Source organism: Petromyzon marinus, chromosome 22 (assembly GCF_048934315.1).
Source record: "Petromyzon marinus isolate PM22_M1 ecotype Great Lakes invasive population chromosome 22, UKy_Petmar_22M1.pri1.0, whole genome shotgun sequence".
NCBI lineage: Eukaryota > Metazoa > Chordata > Hyperoartia > Petromyzontiformes > Petromyzontidae > Petromyzon > Petromyzon marinus.
This window is the reverse complement of record NC_133688.1, coordinates 20,610,911-20,625,638: the sequence shown is the minus strand read 5'-3', so window position 1 is coordinate 20,625,638 and position 14,728 is coordinate 20,610,911. Positions and strand designations below refer to the sequence as shown.

Sequence of the window (14,728 nt, the reverse complement as noted above, 5' to 3'; positions counted from 1 at the left end):
GGACAATGTAAAACGCACCTCTTAACGAGCACTGCCTTACATAATGTAATAATTTACAGGATGGAGGCCTGTTCATGCAGAGTGAGTCATGGGATTTGATTTAACCACACTTCAATATGCTGGTCAGTACGGGTTTATGGAAGGGTGGTAGTGGCCCAGAAACGGTTCGATATCGGCCACTGATGTTAGACGTGGCCAGGAATCGAGCGGGTTCATTGTGCATTATGCCAACCACAGCGCTGCCTTAGAACAGAAAAGTATATCAACGTCGGCAGTGGCCTTGCAGATCAGATAACTTAAGGCCTGGATAATTAATCCATACGCGGTTACTTGTACAGACAAACTTTTTCAAATCACTGCTGAATGAAAGCTTCCCCATGCAGTGCAGGTTGTGGGGATTGTTTGACTATACTTTCGCCTTATGGTCAGTGCGGTTTTTAAATGGAGGGAGGAGCACAGACTGAGTAGGTCCAACCGGATTTTTCTGCACGGCCCTCCGTTGGTAGCGTAGTCCCACATGTCCCCTTCGTTGCCAGCAGGCTAGCATTCGGGTCATTGGGTCACCTGACGCCAACGTAAGAGGTAGACTGAAATCCAATCTCGCCGCAATAAGTCGCTAACACTGATGTAAGAACAAATCTTAATTCGCCTTTTTAAGAAGTTATCTTTGGGTTCGAGTGAGAACATTTCCGGTAAGACATGGTGGAGATGTTCGTATTAATGCAGTGTTGCTGATTCTTTTAAAATAACCAACCACAAATCATCGGAGAGAGTACCGCGGTGTCTTGGTGTGACCTGCAGTGTGCAATGACGTCGGCCCACCGGTTTTGTTTTCCCCTCAATTGCTGTTGAGTTGTGAACCCTTCGCCGCGAACAGCGGGATCGCGCTGCCTTGGAGAATGGCCGTGGAAGGCCACGGCATGGGTCCGCCGGCCGAAGGCTGCGAGTGCAACTCTCCCTCCGTCGACGATGGAGATGGAGTGAAACCGGCGACCTCTGCGCTGCAAGCTTGGCGCACAAATCCGTTGCTTCCACGGCAGCCGTTGCCTCCGTCGAGGGCCACTTCTCAACAAAGTGTAGAGGTTGTTGTGATGCTGTGAAGCGTTGGAGTCTGTGTGTGGGGCCTTCGCCCCGTGTGTCGCCTGCCCCCTGGTGGCTGTGACGTCTCCACGTCTCCCTGCTCCCTCTCCAGTTAAAACGAAACTCGTTTTAATTTTACTAGGTAAGGCCCACTGAGCTATATAGCTCTTTTTTTCGTGAAGCGACCTGATCATAAATGATAGCTCAACGAAGTGGCTTATCACGTGGAAATGTATAGCAGCCAAATACGTCAATAAACGCATGTTGATTTTAAATACAGGAGGTCCGTGGGTTTCATCCCGACGCTGAAGCCTGCTGTATATTTTGAGTTTCCGTGCCTCTCTCTCCCCGTGGTCGCGTGGATTTTTCTTCAGGTCCTCACGGGGTTCCCTCCCCATTAGAATCAATATCACGCGTTTAGGGTATTTGGCTGCTCTAAATGTCTACGTTATAAGCCATTTCGTTGGGCCTTCATTTGTGATAGCCAGCTCGCTCCTGAAAAAGAGCTATACAGCTCAGTCGGGCCTTACGTGGTAAAATAAAAAAGATAGTTTTCTTTTAGAGTGGCATTAATCTGAGCTGGGCTTCCCACCGGTTCAACTGTCCGTACTGAGCAGTGTGGTGAAGTTATCAATCGAAGTCGTACTGCTGACATGAGACGTTCGTCCAAGCGTGAATGAACAAATGGCCGTCAACTCGGTACTTTTGTAATCTCACACCGCCATTATTTGAGACAGGTGTAAGTACAGCCCGCGTGTGTCCTGACGCGTAAATGGAGTTTAATATATCGAGTCTGAAAAGCACCTGTAGGTTTTGCCGTTCTATGTTTATTGGTTGTAGATTAACATTGTGAAAAATAGACCTCCGCTCTGTTTTAATACATTATTGTATATACAAATAAGGAGCTGTAAAATGACGAACAAGAAAACGGCTATTCAAGTTCATTAAAGGGTGGTTTAGCAGATCGTCCAGGTCAACAAGCCAATCAAATCCTGTCTCTCCCCATCCCGAACCACACTGGCCATCCAGACACTCTACATTACCACACTGGCCATCCAGACACAAGCTATGACCACACTAGCCCTGACCGTTACCACACGAGCCCTAACCCAGTGCCGGATTATAGCAAAAGTAGATACATATGTAGTATATGTAGTAGCTACATATGTAGTAGCTTCTACATATGTAGTATATGTAGTAGCTACCGGCCCCGCACTTTCAAGGGCCCCGTGCTAAATGCTTTCAAAGCTATCAATTTCGGTTCAGTGATTCTCCACTTGCTCAATTACTATAGTACAATGCTGCCTTCACCTTTTATGAACGACTGGGTGTTTAAGGTTAGCGATTTGTATTATCTGGCTGTATAGCAAATTAAAAAATACAATTACTTTCTATGTAAGCTAAAACTTTGTGTTTTTTTTTTTAATTTAGAGCCCCATTATAACATATGCTACAGGCCCCGTACCAGCTTCATCCGGCACTGCCCTAACCCATATCACACTAGCCAGCCAGATCATATCCATTACCATGCTAGCCAGCTAGACACTGGCCATTACCACCCCAGCCCTAACCATGAGCAAACTCGTCTTAACCATTACCACACCAGCCCTAACCATGACCACACACGTCCTAACCCTTACCACACGAGCCAGCCAGACACCAGCCCTAACCATGACCACACGCCAAGCAGACACGAGCGAGTGACTCCCACCTCACCACACAAGCCAATCTCGGTCCATCTTTTACTCCCTCAAACGCAGGCAGACGAGCGGACCCCCACGCTCTCGCCCCCCGGCACAGCCCGGCTCTCAGCGCAGCTCCACGCGTGGCCCGCCATGCCGAGCGGGTCGCGTCACGTGCCCCGCGGGGTCCGTGCCGGGCCCTGCCGTCGAGTGGGGCCTGCGGCGCGGGAGGAGGATGAGGACGAGGAGGTGGATCGCCTTAACTCGCCGGTGGTTGCCAGCCCTCCAGATTTGAGCTTTAATCAAACAAAAGAAACTCCACATTCGACACGTTCGTCAGTAACCACTGCGCGGCCTTGGAACAAAACTAATTATAGGCGACGTTTTGGGCAATGGCCCTTCTTCATAGCACGTGCATCATAGCCCATTAGGCGCTATGAAGAGGGGACATTTCCTGACACGTCGCCTACTATATATTGTTTTTTATATATGTATTATGTATATGGTATTTGCCGGGGTGTGTTTGTTTTGCCTGTACACCGCTGCCATCGCAGCAGCAACACCGCTAAATAATCTGTTGTAAGCTTTAATCGATCTCCCCTCTTTTTTGATACGCGAGTGGAAGTCATCAAGGCACTTGGTTCTACATCTCCTCTTAACCTCTGTCCATCTTCTTCGCAGCGTCATAGAGCAACGGCCCCGAGGTATAAAAAAATAAAAGTGCTTCGTTTTATTGGAAACGCGAGAGCGAGCACCGCCTCTCCCTCCAACCGCTTGAGGCGGCTCCTGTGAGCCGCGTGCCCCAACAACGACTCGGACGCCCGCGCTCCGTCAAGGACAACAACAAACAACGGTAACAGTCCGCCTCGCCACTGCACTCTCGGGCAGTGGCGAGTCCTGGTTGCCGTGGGCCCCTCTCCAAATTCCTCCACTGCCATCCCCACCTCCACCACCAACTTCTCCCCCCGCCGACCCCCCCCCACCCGGCGCCGAGGGGCCCTGGTGCAGTTGCACCGCCTGCACACGGGCGTCACGGTGGCGAGATGTTAACTACCTCGCCTGGTATGCAGGAGGTTGTGGGTTCGTCCCGACCCTATCGCCTGTTGCTGTGTATTTGGAATTTGTGTGCCTCTCTCCCTGTGGTTGCGTGGATTTCTCTCCGGGTCCTCCAGTTTTCCCCTCCACATTTAGAACCGGCATCACGCCTTTAGATTATTTGGCTGCTATACATTCCCACATCATAAGCCATTTCGTTTCGCTATTATTTGTGGCCAGATCGCTTCTGAGAGCTACATAGCTCAGTGGGCCTTACCTAGTAAAAACAAATGGGATTTATATTTTCAATCGAGAGCAGCCGTCCCTGGCGGAGTGACTGACATCGCTGGCCACGGCTTGGAGATTTTATTTCATTCTGCTGATCGTTCAGGTTAAGAGTCAACAAGCCAACCAAATCCTGTCTCTCCCCATCCCGAACCACACTGGCCACCCAGACACTCTACATTACCACACTGGCCATCCTGACACAAGCTATGGCCACACTAGCCCTGACCGTTACCACACGAGCCCTAACCCAGTGCCGGATTATCATAGCAAAAGTAGATACATATGTAGTAGCTACTACAAACTCGGTAACACCCTTCATGGTGTTACCGAGTTTGGGACGCAGAGGCGAGGCGCTTGGACACGAGACGAGAGCCGATGGCTGTCCGGGCTCGCATCGCTCCTTCAAAACACTGCCGGTCGAGGCCCCGCTACAACAAAACTACAAAATAACGCGCGGGTTCTCGAAGGGTAAAGGCGCAGCGCTGGCAATGTCCTGCACGAGCCTCTGCACCAGAAGCGTCTCCGCTAATGGGAGCTCTGGAGCGCCCATCGGCAGGGTCTTGGCGACCTGCTGCTTCTTCCACGCTGGAGCCAGAGGTCGTGGCCGAGGCGGGTGTCCCCACACGTGACCCCACCACACGTGACCCCACCACACGCGACCCCACCACACGTGACCCCACCACACTCGACCCCACCACACTCGACCCCACCACACGTGACCCCACCACACGCGACCCCACCACACGTGACCCCACCACACGCGACCCCACCACACTCGACCCCACCACACTCGACCCCACCACACGCGACCCCACCACACGTGACCCCACCACACGCGACCCCACCACACGTGACCCCACCACACGCGACCCCACCACACGCGACCCCACCACACTCGACCCCACCACACTCGACCCCACCACACGCGACCCCACCACACGCGACCCCACCACACGTGACCCCACCACACGTGACCCCACCACACGTGACCCCACCACACGTGACCCCACCACACGTGACCCCACCACACGCGACCCCACCACACGTGACCCCACCACACGCGACCCCACCACACGCGACCCCACCACACTCGACCCCACCACACTCGACCCCACCACACTCGACCCCACCACACGCGACCCCACCACACGCGACCCCACCACACGCGACCTGCCTGTCTCCTGACTGGCGTGGCGCACATTGCTGGGCTGCGTGCACGGTGCTTTTATTGCCGCGCCGAGAAGGAATCGAACTGCTGACCTCTGGGTTGCGAGTCCAGTGTGGGGACCATTGCACCGGCGGTGTGGCAGCCTTCGCCCCCTTGAGAGGGCCACTTTATGACGTTAGATATTGTTTAGACAATAGTATTTATATAATAGTATATATTATATTCTGTATATACATAACGTGGAAGCGGTCTTGGGGTCAATTTCAGCAATACTGGGTCCCCAAGTCTAGCGAGGTGACAGGCTCAGCCCGGTCACAAATGATTGAGCAGTAACAAGCCCATGGTGTTAATTTGGTTATTCGCTTTAGTCGGGCTCTGATCCCGAGGTCTGAATGAAACGCACACGTTTGGTTGGGATGCGGATTGCACGCGCCCTAGCAGGGCGTGCGAGGCAGCGCATCGCCACCCGGTGCGGTTGATAGGCTAATGAAGGCATCTCAGAAGTAGTTCTGCGATGTCCGCTTCGAGGTCGTTCCCGGACACAGGAAGGCGCACTGCTTTCGAGTACATTTCTTCGTATCTTGACGGTGATATAAAAAAGAATCTCACTGAGAGAAAAAAAACGTGGTATGGTGAGTGCCGGACTACAACAGACCAGGTATTCTGGGAAATTATTTTCCTGGTGGAAAGTTGCTGTCATTTGGAGTTGCCCAACATGCCTGAGGTTTCCTTATCTTGAGTTGTCTAATGGTGAAGTTGCCCAGCCATCTAAAGTTTCCCAGTCAACTAGAGTTTTACAGTTTTCTGAGCCTGGTCGGGCACCTTGCATGGCCCAGTCAACTAGAGTTGATAAATCGTCCAAAGAGTTGCTTCGTTATTCTCTGGGGTTACTCGGTTGCCTTTAACTGTCCAGTCACCTGTAGATTCCCCATCATCTGAAGCTGCCTAGTCACCATCTGGAGTTGCCTAGTCCTTGAAAGCTGGCAAGTTGCCTAGAATTTCCCAATCACGTGACATTGCCAATAATTTCCATGTTATTTTAAGTTTTCCCTTCATCAGGATGTATTTGCACAACCTGGGGGAAAACAATCACCCAGTTGTCCAAAGATGCTCAATCATCTGCAATCTGTAATTGCCTGGTGGCCGGGAATTGCCCAGTTCGAGGCGTCATGGTTCGTGACCAGGGCGTAATTTCTCAAGGACTATCGTCCAGATTGCTGGGAGACACGGAGTACGTGTGTGGCAAGCAGCCGTAGCGAGATGTCTACTCGATGTGGTGTGCTGGGTACTGAACTGTATTTTTTGTGCCGCTGACCGGTTCGACATGAAGCCATGATAGTGTCCACCGAGAGAGTGGAAGAGGCTCAGTAAGGAAGTGTCCTCGTCCTGCTCCTCCTCCACCTTCTCTGCTTGTACGTACGTATGTTGAACTTCTTTCGCACCGTACGCAGCCAACCGTGTTAAACGGTGCGGTGGAAGGACAACAAACTAAACACAGCAAGCAGTTCTAAAGAAGTGCGTGTTCAAGCCAGAGGAGGAGGGGGCTCAGTAAGGAAGTGTACTCCTCCTGCTACGACTACTCCTCTTCTTGGGGGAAGAGGAGGAGACCAAGTGTGCAGAGTGTCCACACCTCCTCCTCCAGCCCCCCCTCGACCCGCTCGGCTCTAGGCCGGGGCTCAGAGTTGGAACGGCGAGGTCGGGACCATCGTGGTGAGCGACAGGGAGGGCTGTGTGCGGTTGGGTGCCCACTCGGGGTAGACGAGGACGTCGAAGAGGGGGATACCCCACGTGTTCACGGCCATCGCCACGAGAGCGACGCCAAGAAAGCTGAGCACCACGCCACATTTGACCTGCGTGGACGAGAAGCACGTGGGCTCAGGGTGGTTGGTGGTGATAACGATGAGCAAGTGGTTCAGCACCATGTAACATTTCAGCTACGTCGAGATGTACATGGGATTGAGGTGATGGTGGTGATGATGATGTTGCATAGAATGATGATTTATGGTGATGATAACCACGACTAGAGATCTCATCACGACGCCACACTTCACCTAGGCGAAGGAAAAGCACTTTGGTATGGGATGATGATGATGACGATGATAATGATGTAGAGGATGATGATGATGATGATGGTGGTGGTGCAGAGAATCAAAAAGATCCAGATGACGATGGCACAGCACGATGGTGATGATGAGTCATGATGATGGTCTACATCATAGGGATGATGATAATGATGGTCTACATCATAGAGATGATGATAATGATGATGGTCTACATCATAGGGATGATGAGTCATGATGATGGTCTACATCATAGGGATGATGAGTCATGATGATGGTTTACATCATAGGGATGATGAGTCATGATGATGGTCTACATCATAGGGATGATGATAATGATGATGGTCTACATCATAGAGATAATGATAATGATGATGGTCTACATCATAGGGATGATGAGTCATGATGATGGTCTACATCATAGGGATGATGATAATGATGATGGGAATGCCATAGCGACGACGACGGTGAGGATACTCGGCTTCGTGCACCCACCATGTCCATGACCTTGATGCGTCCGTACGAGAAGACGATGGCGTTGGGAGGGGTGGCGACGGGCAGCACGAAGGCGAAGGTGGCGCACATGGTGGCGGGGAGCATCAGGTAAATGGGGTTCACGGAGATCGCCTCCGCCTGCGGTGAGAAACGAAGCCCGGGGTTCAACGTGAATCACCTCGTTATAGCGAACCGTGCTAGCACGACCCCCCTCGTTATAGCGAACCGTGCTAGCACGACCCCCCTCGTTATAGCGAACCGTGCTAGCACGACCCCCCTCGTTATAGCGAACCGTGCTAGCACGACCCCCCTCGTTATAGCGAACCGTGCTAGCACGACCCCCCTCGTTATAGCGAACCGTGCTGGGAATGAAATGAGCCGCCTCAGTTCCTTAATACGAGGCACGTACGTTGAACTTCTTTCGCACCGTACGTAGCCAACCGTGCTAATTGGAGGTCATACCTCTACCTAACGGATACAGCGAATGTAAGTGATATGCGTTACGTTATTTTGCGTCGAACTATCGGACCCACGTCTTCGAGGGAGACTCCTTGCCTCTGACACCTGACAGTTTTACCAGCATTGATTCAAGCGAGCCTGACCATGCTGATGAGACAATGCATGGCGAAACCGGTCCGCAGTCTCGCACTGAATCAACGCGGCTGAATTGATGCACTCCCAGAAGGCCGCGCGGCAAATGGATCGCGTATTTAAAATCTACTTCTATATATTTGTTTACGCAGAGACACGGAGGTTTAAGGCATTACGTATTATCTGCACATCAACTTTGTCATTGATATCGCTCCACAACAACGGCTGCTCGTGCTGACTTTGCATTTAATAACGGATATGTGTACCTCCATTGAACCGTAGTGGTAATGCCTTATGCCGATATGCCCCCTACTACTCTGAGCCCGCTCCAGCGGCGTTGCAAAGATTCTCACGTGACCCCCCCCCCCCGTGCCTCCCTCCCCCGTCTCACCAGGGAGGAGAGGATGGGCAGGAAGAGCGTCACCGTGGCCAGGTTGCTGGCGCACTGCGTGAAGGCGCAGATCAACATGGAGCAGATGATGGAGATGGCCCAGCCGGGCAGTACCTTGAGCGGCTCCAGCTGGGCCGCCATCCACGTGGACAGCCCAGACACCTGCGGCACAGGGGAGGTCGTGCAGGGTGCCGTGTGCAGGGCGTCACTTGTCTCGTGTCCCGTGCAGGGTGTCCCATACCCAGTGTCTCATTCCCTGGGCAGGGTGCTCCGTGCAGGGAGTCCCGTGTCCTGTGCCCGGTGCAGGGTGTTCTGTGTCCCCCGTGTCCTGTGCCCGGTGCAGGGTGTTCTGTGTCCCGTGCAGGGAGTCCCGTGCGCGTGCATGGTGTCCCACGCCCCGTGTCCCGTGCAGGGCGCTCACCTCGGCCCCCTCTGCGAGGGCGAAGCCCCCCCCGATGAGGAAGCAGACCCCCCACGACATTCCGCGGTTGAACGTCTTCCAGTCCATGAGCGTGGCGGGGTGAATCACGGGGGGCTTGTTGGGATCAATCGGGGGGCCTGCGGGGGGCGGCACGGGGGAGGGCAGGGGGTGGGGTGGGGGGGGGTACAAGGGGCAATCTGTCCCGGGCCTCACACAGAAGGGGGCCTCACGATGGGGCCCAGCTCCATCGTGCTCGTGAGTGACGTGGGCCCGCAAGTGGCATCCTGCCCCGGGCTTCCAAGAAGCTCTGGGTGGCCCTGGTGATTGTGTCGATGATGGTGATGATGATCATGATGATGATCGTGATGATTATTTCAGATTTAAATGGTGCTATTACCGATGATGGTGGTAGTAATAGTGAGGTAATTATGATAGGAAAAAATATATATAATGATGGTGCTACTTGTGATTGTAGATGATGATGATGCTGATAATATCAGGTAACGGTAATGACGATAGTGGCTACGGTGCTGCTGCCGCTGCTGCCGCTGTTGATGGCACCGCCACCGCCGCCGCTCTCACCGGGGAAGTATTGCTGGATGAAGGAGGGGGTGTGGGACGGCCACACGAAGAGTAGGAATCCCACGGTCACGGCCACCGTGGTGTCCGACACATACGACTTGCTGCGGAGAGAGCGCAGGGCACGCGGAGTGACGCCGGCCGCTCGGCGCGGGGTGCTGGCTAATGCTGGCTACTGCAGGGTGCTGCAGGGTGCTGGCTACTGCTGGCTACTGCAGGGTGCTGCAGGGTGCTGGCTACTGCAGGGTACTGCTGGCTACTGCAGGGTGCTGGGTACTGCAGGGTGCTGGGTACTGCAGGGTGCTGCAGAGTGCTGCAGGGTGCTGCAGGGTGCTGGGTACTGCAGGGTGCTGCAGGGTGCTGCAGGGTGCTGCAGGGTGCTGGGTACTGCAGGGTGCTGCAGAGTGCTGCAGGGTGCTGCAGGGTGCTGGGTACTGCAGGGTGCTGCAGGGTGCTGCAGGGTGGTGGCTACTGCTGGCTACTGCTGGTTACTGCAGGGTGCTGCAGGGTGCTGGCTACTGCAGGGTGCTGCAGGGTGCTGCAGGGTGCTGCAGAGTGCTGCAGGGTGCTACAGGGTGCTGGCTACTGCAGGGTGCTGCAGGGTGCTGCAGGGTGGTGGCTACTGCAGGGTGCTGCAGGGTGCTGGCTACTGCAGGGTGCTGCAGGGTGCTGCAGGGTGCTGAGTACTGCAGGGTGCTGCAGGGTGCTGGGTACTGCAGGGTGCTGCAGGGTGCTGCAGGGTGCTGGGTACTGCGTACTGCAGGGTGCTGAGTACTGCAGGGTGCTTCAGGGTGCTGGGTACTGCAGGGTGCTGCAGGGTGCTGCAGGGTGCTGGCTACTGCCGGGTGCTGCAGGGTGCTGCAGGGTGCTGGGTACTGCAGGGTGCTGCAGGGTGCTGCAGGGTGCTGGCTACTGCAGGGTGCTGCAGGGTGCTGGCTACTGCTGGCTACTGCTGGCTACTGCAGGGTGCTGCAGGGTGCTGGCTACTGCAGGGTGCTGCAGGGTGCTGGGTACTGCAGGGTGCTGCAGGGTGCTGCAGGGTGCTGCAGGGTGCTGGGTACTGCAGGGTGCTGCAGAGTGCTGCAGGGTGCTGGCTACTGCTGGGTACTGCTGGCTACTGCAAGGTGCTGCAGGGTGCTGGTTACTGCAGGGTCCTGCAGGGTGATAGGTACTGCAGGCTGCTGCAGGGTGCGGGCTACTGCAGGGTGCTGGCTACTGCAGCTTGCTGGGTATGACAGGGTATTACAGGATGCTACAAGTGTATTGGCAGCATAATCGGCATTGCAGGGCGCTGCATCCCAATAATGCGTAGTAGATGTTACTGGGTGCTCTGCATGATTGTGGGTGCTGCTGCTGGGTGCTGCTGGGCGCGCGAGCCTCACTAGTGCCCGAAGATGATGGCCCACCCGGGCATGAATCCAGGATCCTTGGTGAGCCACAGCAGAGCCATGAGCACGAAGATGAAGAGGACGCACGCCTCGGGGTAGCTGTGCCACGGTTCGCGCCGGGGTGAGGGTGTGGGAGGCACAGGTCACGTGACGCGGCGAACCGACCCGGACGGGGGGGGGTGGGGGGTTACAAGTCCAGGGGGCTCGGTGTCATTTGCAAGAAATGTATTAATCCATGTATTTATTTATGAATAATGTCATGCATTTACCAGTTGTGGTGGTGTTACCCAGGAGAGCCTCACTGAGTCGTGACTCTTCTTTTTACGAGGGTCCTGCCAAGTTATCGGGCAGCGATGTCGCTGCTGCTGTTGCTGTGTGATTACAATTGAGTGGCCCCACAGTGGCGAGATGTTAACTACCTCGCCTGCTATGCAGGAGGTCGTGGGTTCGATCCCGACACTGACGCCTGCTGTATATTTGGAGTTTGCTTGTTCTCGCCGTGGTCGCGTGGATTTTTCTCCGGGTTCTGCGGGTTTTCCCTCCACATTTAGTGACACGCGTCTAGAGTATTTGGCTGTTATACATGGCAGCATGATAAGCCACTTTATCATTTGTGGCCAGGTCGCTTCTGAAAAAGAACGATATAACTGAGTGGGCCTTACCTGGTAAAAACATGGTGTAATAGTTTAGAGTGATTATGCAGGTAATACGTCATGGGATCTCCATTGCCAGTAACAAAATATGATAATAGGTTTTTTCCCCCTCTTTTCTGGCAACAAAACAGGTGTTAAGATGTTTAAACACCAAAAGGTTTCAGTTTTGTGTATTAACATCTTAACACCTGTTTTATTGCCAGAAAAAAGGGGAAAACCCCTACGCAGGTAAAGTTCAACATTGGGATGTGGATTGACCAATACGTTGTGCGCGTGTTCTCAGTTACGGAGAGGAAACGGCAGAACCCGGAGGACACCCATACGGAACCGTGGTAGAACCTACACAGACTCCACACAGAGAGAGGCGCCCGGGAATCGAACCCGGCGAGGAGATCTCACGAGCCGAAGCACGTGGCGCGTGCCCCCCCCCCCCCCCCCCCACTGGGGGTGAGAGACGTGGGGGGCGGGGGAACTTGCGCGGTGCTCAGCGGCGTGGCCGTGCGGACCACGACACCCCCGGCGGCCCAAGTTCGATTCCCGCTCGCGGCATACCAACACCGGAGACGATTTAGGTGAACTCGGCCTTGACCACGAGCACCTGGCGTAGCGTGTAAAAGCATCGACGCTCGGGGAGACGAATGGAGATGAAGGCGTGCTGCTGGCCACCCTCACGGGCGCACCATGCCGAGACCTCACCTGGTGTTGCCCAGCTTCTCGTACTCGCGGCGGATGAGCTTCTCCGCCCTCTTCTCGTTCGCCGTCTTCTTCTTCTTGCATGCAAACAGATCCCTGTGGGGGGGGGGGGGGGGGAGGGGGGGAAGGAGATGGTTAATGATCGTTAATGATGGTTAATGATCGTTCATAATTGGTCGATGGAGTTTGTTGTCGCGGGTTAGAAGCATCCCAGCCGTTGACCACAGAATAATCCACGGAGGACCTTTGGTGAAGTTACAGCAAATCAATGAAAACGTTGCACGTGCTGGCTGGCAGACGGACTCATCCACGACTCAAGTGCCGCTGGCAGCAGGAAGCGCAGCAGCACAACGAGTGGGCTCGCGTGGGGGGGTTCGCGTGGTCGCGGTGGGAATCTCAAAATCAAGGAATTCATTTAAAAAGGGCCGGGGAAAGGGAAGCGGCGGGGGGGGGGGGGGGGGGTGAAGCCGAGGCCGCGATGCGAGCGAGGCTCGGTCACTAAAGGCGAGGGACGGCGAGAGGAGCTCTCGCCCTGGTCACATCTCGAACAGCGGCGGCGGCGGTGGCGTCCAGGAAGGGATCGAGAGGGGCGGGTTGGGAGCTGCTCATGCGGCGTGACGAGGACTGCAGTCACGGAGGCCATGGGCCCATTTGTCGCGGGGTGGGGGAGGTGGTGGTGAGTATTTTGAGAGCGAATGATGCCCAAATGACCCCGTCGATTTCGAATCATCGGCTTTTGCAGGTCGCGTGGGAAGGTTGGGGGTTGGAGAGGTGGCCACTCACTGGAAACCTACGAACATCCACGCGATCCAGAACCACGCAATGAAGACGAAGATGATGGCGCAGGGGAGCGCGAACGCCATCCACGACCCGAAGTTGATGCAGTTGCACTCGGGGTATTTCCTGGAGGCGGGAGGGGGGGGGAGAGAGACGCGCGACTCCGTGGGATTCTTGCGAACGAGTGATGATCGGTTGTGGACTAAAACAAAACATAGGAAACATTTGGACCATGGTGACGTTGCCATGGGGATATTTACCGCCCGTCGTGAGGCGGACGGCGCGGAGTGGTGTTTTTTGTCGAGACCCCGTAGTATTAACCAGGGCGACCCCCGGGCTCGTACCGCCAACCTCTAACACGCTCTACCGCCCGACCACACCACGTGTGGGTGCGTGAGTGGCTGCGTGCGAGTGGGGGAGCGGTGGTGCAGTGGTTGGCGCGCTGCGCTACTAATCTGACGGACCCGAGTTGGATTCCCCGCTCACGGTTCAACACCAGTGATGGTTATCTGTACCAGTCCTGGGCCTCCCCTAGGTTGACTCAGCCTCAAATTCCAACGCGGTATCAGCCTCAAATGAGTCGACCTCGAGCCATGCGTAAAAACACCGCCAGTTGTGCGCGCTACCGGCCACCCAGCCACCCCCTCACCCCCTCGTGCGCCCCCGGTGCCGGCCTCCATCGGCTCGCTAAGAGCACTCGGCCCCAACAGCGAGTTCAAGGCGAACCCGAGCGTTCTTCGTCTGTGTGTGCGCGCGTGTCACCGCCGCGCCACGCACTGCTCCATCTGCTCCACGAACACCAGGTTGGTGGAGGTCCCCGTGAGCGTGGCCACGCCGCCGATGTTGGCCGCGTACGCGATGCTCAGCGACAGGCCGCGGGCCATGAGGTCGTCCCTCCGACTCTCCTTGGAGGCGGCGCTCGTGGCCGCCTCGAGGTCTTTGTCCACCGCGACGACGGCGGCGCTGACGGAGGCGCCGCCGTCGTCGTCGTCGTCGACGGCGCTGGTGGAGACTTCGTCGACGTTGAAGCCGCTGCGGGGTGGGGTTGCAGGAGACGGACCGGTTGTTGATGGCACCCAGGAGAGCCTCACTCAGTCAAAACCACCACCACCACCATCACCACCGCCATCACCACCGTCACCACCATCACCACCATCACCACCATCATCACCCTTACCACCATCACCACCGCCATCACCATCACCACCGCCATCACCATCACCACCACCATCACCACCATCATCACCCTTACCACCATCACCACCATCACCACCACCACCACCGCCATCACCACCACCATCACCACCGCCATCACCATCACCATCACCACCATCACCATTACCATTACCACCACCATCACCACCGCCATCACCATCACCACCATCACCACCACCATCACCACCACCACCATCACCACCACCATCACC

The 14,728-nt window shown here is 55.4% G+C and overlaps 1 protein-coding gene across 5 annotated transcripts in view; it reads right to left on the bottom strand.

The window, feature by feature from the left end:
* Window positions 1-1,887: 1,887 nt before the first annotated feature.
* Window positions 1,888-14,728, bottom strand: part of LOC116944841 (solute carrier family 13 member 1-like) — a 28,978-nt gene continuing 16,137 nt past the window's right edge. For 4 of the 5 annotated variants that reach the window (XM_032958646.2, XM_032958648.2, XM_032958645.2 and 1 more), the window contains exons 6-14: window positions 14,079-14,333; window positions 13,308-13,427; window positions 12,528-12,620; window positions 11,173-11,277; window positions 9,794-9,894; window positions 9,212-9,348; window positions 8,791-8,952; window positions 7,809-7,946; window positions 1,888-7,103 (exon numbers count right to left, since the gene is read on the bottom strand). In XM_032958646.2, the coding sequence (XP_032814537.2) occupies window positions 6,930-7,103; window positions 7,809-7,946; window positions 8,791-8,952; window positions 9,212-9,348; window positions 9,794-9,894; window positions 11,173-11,277; window positions 12,528-12,620; window positions 13,308-13,427; window positions 14,079-14,333 (1,285 nt within the window). In that variant the 3' untranslated portion in view covers window positions 1,888-6,929. The remainder of the gene's footprint in view (window positions 7,104-7,808; window positions 7,947-8,790; window positions 8,953-9,211; window positions 9,349-9,793; window positions 9,895-11,172; window positions 11,278-12,527; window positions 12,621-13,307; window positions 13,428-14,078; window positions 14,334-14,728) is intronic. The other variant, XM_076068846.1, reaches the window with a different exon arrangement.